General features: G+C 37.8%; 1 protein-coding gene across 1 annotated transcript; it reads right to left on the minus strand.

Moving 5' to 3' along the window:
* Nucleotides 1-1,436: 1,436 nt before the first annotated feature.
* Nucleotides 1,437-2,568, minus strand: LOC133715806 (large ribosomal subunit protein cL37). Its single transcript, XM_062142462.1, has 2 exons — nt 2,403-2,568; nt 1,437-1,977 (listed from the first exon to the last, which is right to left on the minus strand). Exons 1-2 carry the CDS (start codon nt 2,485-2,487, stop codon nt 1,634-1,636), a joined length of 429 nt encoding a protein of 142 aa, XP_061998446.1. The 5' UTR covers nt 2,488-2,568; the 3' UTR covers nt 1,437-1,633.
* Between the last annotated feature and the right edge of the window lie 421 nt (nt 2,569-2,989).

Raw genomic sequence — 2,989 nt, forward strand, 5'->3', positions numbered from 1 at the left:
AAATCAGGGGAAGAAGAAACCAGAAAAGAAGAAGAAGAAAGAAAGAAGAATAAAGAAAAAAAGAAAAGAAAAGAAAGAAAGAATTTGAGGGTAAATCGGTCCTTTTGTCTTCATTAAGTGACTCACGTGCATCGCACGTGCAAAATTGAGAAAAATTCACCAACGATGTCTGGACACTTAGGGACTTTCAGAATGATACCTGAACTTACAAAGTTATCAATGTGATACCTGGACTCATTTTTTCGTATCAATGTGATACCTACGGCCAATTTCCGTCACGGAGCCGTTACGGAAATTGGTCATAGGTACGATGTTGATACGAAAAAATGAGTCCAGGTATCACATTGATAACTTTGTAAGTTCAGGTATCATTCTGAAAGTCCCCTAAGTGTCCAGACACCGTTGGTGAATTTTTCCCAATATAAAAATATAAAAATAGATGCACAGATGTTCTACGGAGTGAGGGCTAGTCCAGACGTTGAAAATTTGCCTCACGAAAATAGTCGGCAAATGCTTGAGATTTCAACATGAAAACTATTGGTCTATGGGCTATCCCAACTATCCGAAGAGGTTTTTTGTGCCTCTTTGACATTTTTCGACGGTCGGCATGTATTTACTGTTGGCCAACTTTGCAAAGGGGTGATGTGCTTTCCACATTTACAGGGAACCATCTTCATGAGCATGGCCAAAGCTCCCAAAAGCAATCGGTTATTTTTCCTCTAATACCATTGACAAAACTGCTACTTGAAGTTCAGGTTATTTTTAGACCTGCACCGTGGTACAAATATCATATATCTTCCTAATGGATTAGTACTGTGGGGCTCAGGGTATCACAACACAAATAAATCTAAACTCAACTACAGAATACAAAGTTTTATCTGTGTGGAAATGCAATTATGCAATGACAGAAATTGACCGTCCAGATAAACGACTCCTATCACTTTCAGGATCGCGGTCCTTCCTACATAAGAACTGAATGCAAGTGCAATGTAGCACAACTACCAACAGCCACAGATTCATCCTAATGGCTTGCAATTACTAGAATCACCATGTGCTATCCAAACTCTCTAATCTTTGTGTTCAGTCTACTAGAAGGTTGCCAGTTTTGCAGTTTCATGCATTACTGCAACCACTGTTTCCGCAACTAGTTCTGATTTTTGCTTTACTAATCTGTTGCAGGAAGATCACATTGCCCACACTATATACTATCAGCAGTTCTAAATTTTCCGAGTTACAATGATTTCTTATCAATATATATATATATATAGTTGGACATATTCTGTTATAATGACTGCTCCTGATTTAACTATTGCTTCTTATATTGGTTTGACAAAGCTCAGATGTTGTTTGAGTAGCGACCTAGACAAAAACAATTTGTATATTCCCAGATGGGATTGCCTAAATCAACCAATTTTCTTATATTAGCCAAGCTGAAAAAGCACAAGCACTTCTGCCATCCTTAATTTGCATTCAGATCAAATTGGACATCACTATTCTCATAGAAATCATATCATTAAGACTCAAACAGACAAAGTCATTCACATGATACATTTGATCTTGCAACAACAAAATAAATGACGGGAGAAACAAAAAGGGGTCAAACTAAACCTGCAAGAAACCTTTAGGTAGAAGGTCAGACATTCTTCAACTTGTTCATCTTTGAAGGAGGCCATCGCCCTTTCTTTCTGAGTTTTCGTTTGCGAACAAGTCTTTTCCTTCGAAGTCTTATCTTCTTGGCCAGCTTCATCCTCGTCTTCTGCTCCAGCCTTTCTTGCAGCTTTGACTCCAATGGAAGCTTATCAACAGGTACCACCTCGTCCTTGCTATCTGAAGGGGCCTCAGCACCCTCAATTGGATCAGAAGAAGCCTTCACAACTAGTGAAACCGACCTTTTGACAACTATGGGCATGTTAAGTCGAACTCCATTGAAAGATTTCGGGTGTGGGTCAATGATGGGATTCATGTGCATCCTGTAGACTGAAGACCCAAAAAAGAATAAAAAAAATATCATCACATGAACATGAGCTGGGAATCGAGAACGAATGCTTTGACAGCACAAAATAAGATTCAACTACAGCAAAACGAAAAACACGAGCAACAAGGGGGCAAATCATTTTATTTCATTAAAGATAACAGAAGCAGATACTAAAACGCATAGGAAAAAGAGCAATGTCAAATGTCTATGGAGCATGAAGTAAGTAGATTACGAACCAGAAGCGAAAGCAAAATTCAATTGAGTTTCCCAACATAGCTTGTATTAAACCCCATACATACTGAGGGAAAATTGCAAAGGGCGGCTCAAATTCAACAATGTCCATTCTCAATTTTCCAATTTCTTAGTATATATTCTCATCCCAAGAAAATAAATGCAGACATAACAAGTTGAGAGCTAGAGAGCTTACTAGCGGCGGTGACATTTGAAGGCGATGTTGGACGAGAGGACACGGCGTTCAGCGCCAGGTGATTAGAGCACAAAAGAAGAGCCATTTTCGGGCTTCTCTTCTCTTCTCTTTTCTTCAGGACTGAGTTTTGGTTGGTTTTGCTGTGGCTTTTGCCTTTTTGGATAAGCCGATGTAGGAACCTACATCCTTTCAAATTTCTAATAAGAATACCCCACGTGTTCACCCGATCATCCTACGGTTCACGACGGTTCTAGTTTTCAGTCTGTACTTCGCAGAAAAAGCTCTTCATTTATTTATAAAGGGTGACTCTATTCAAGCCTCTAAATTTAATATTTAAACTTTTTTCAATTTTGTATCTTTCAAAATACTATTAAGCTTTTCTATATCTATACTATTATTAAGAGAAGAGGCTTTGTTAGCCAAAATCAAAAATTTTGACAGAAATGACCTTAAGAGATTAAAATACTTTGAGAATTAATTAAATCACAAGAGCTATTACGACAATTACAAATTATATTTTTATTAATAAAAATAAACAAAATAAATCCCACAACCCACTTTTGTCTCCCACTAACTTCTCTCTGCAA

The sequence above is a fragment of the Rosa rugosa genome, chromosome 6 (genome assembly GCF_958449725.1).
Source record: "Rosa rugosa chromosome 6, drRosRugo1.1, whole genome shotgun sequence".
Lineage (NCBI taxonomy): Eukaryota > Viridiplantae > Streptophyta > Magnoliopsida > Rosales > Rosaceae > Rosa > Rosa rugosa.

Excerpts from the sequence above, each read along its gene's own strand:
- LOC133715806 (XM_062142462.1), bottom strand. The coding sequence starts at position 2,487 with ATGGCTCTTCTTTTGTGCTCTAATCACCTGGCGCTGAACGCCGTGTCC. Across the intron at positions 1,978-2,402 it reads TTCAAATGTCACCGCCGCTA|TCTACAGGATGCACATGAAT; the intron begins GTAAGCTCTCTA and ends TTGGGTCTTCAG.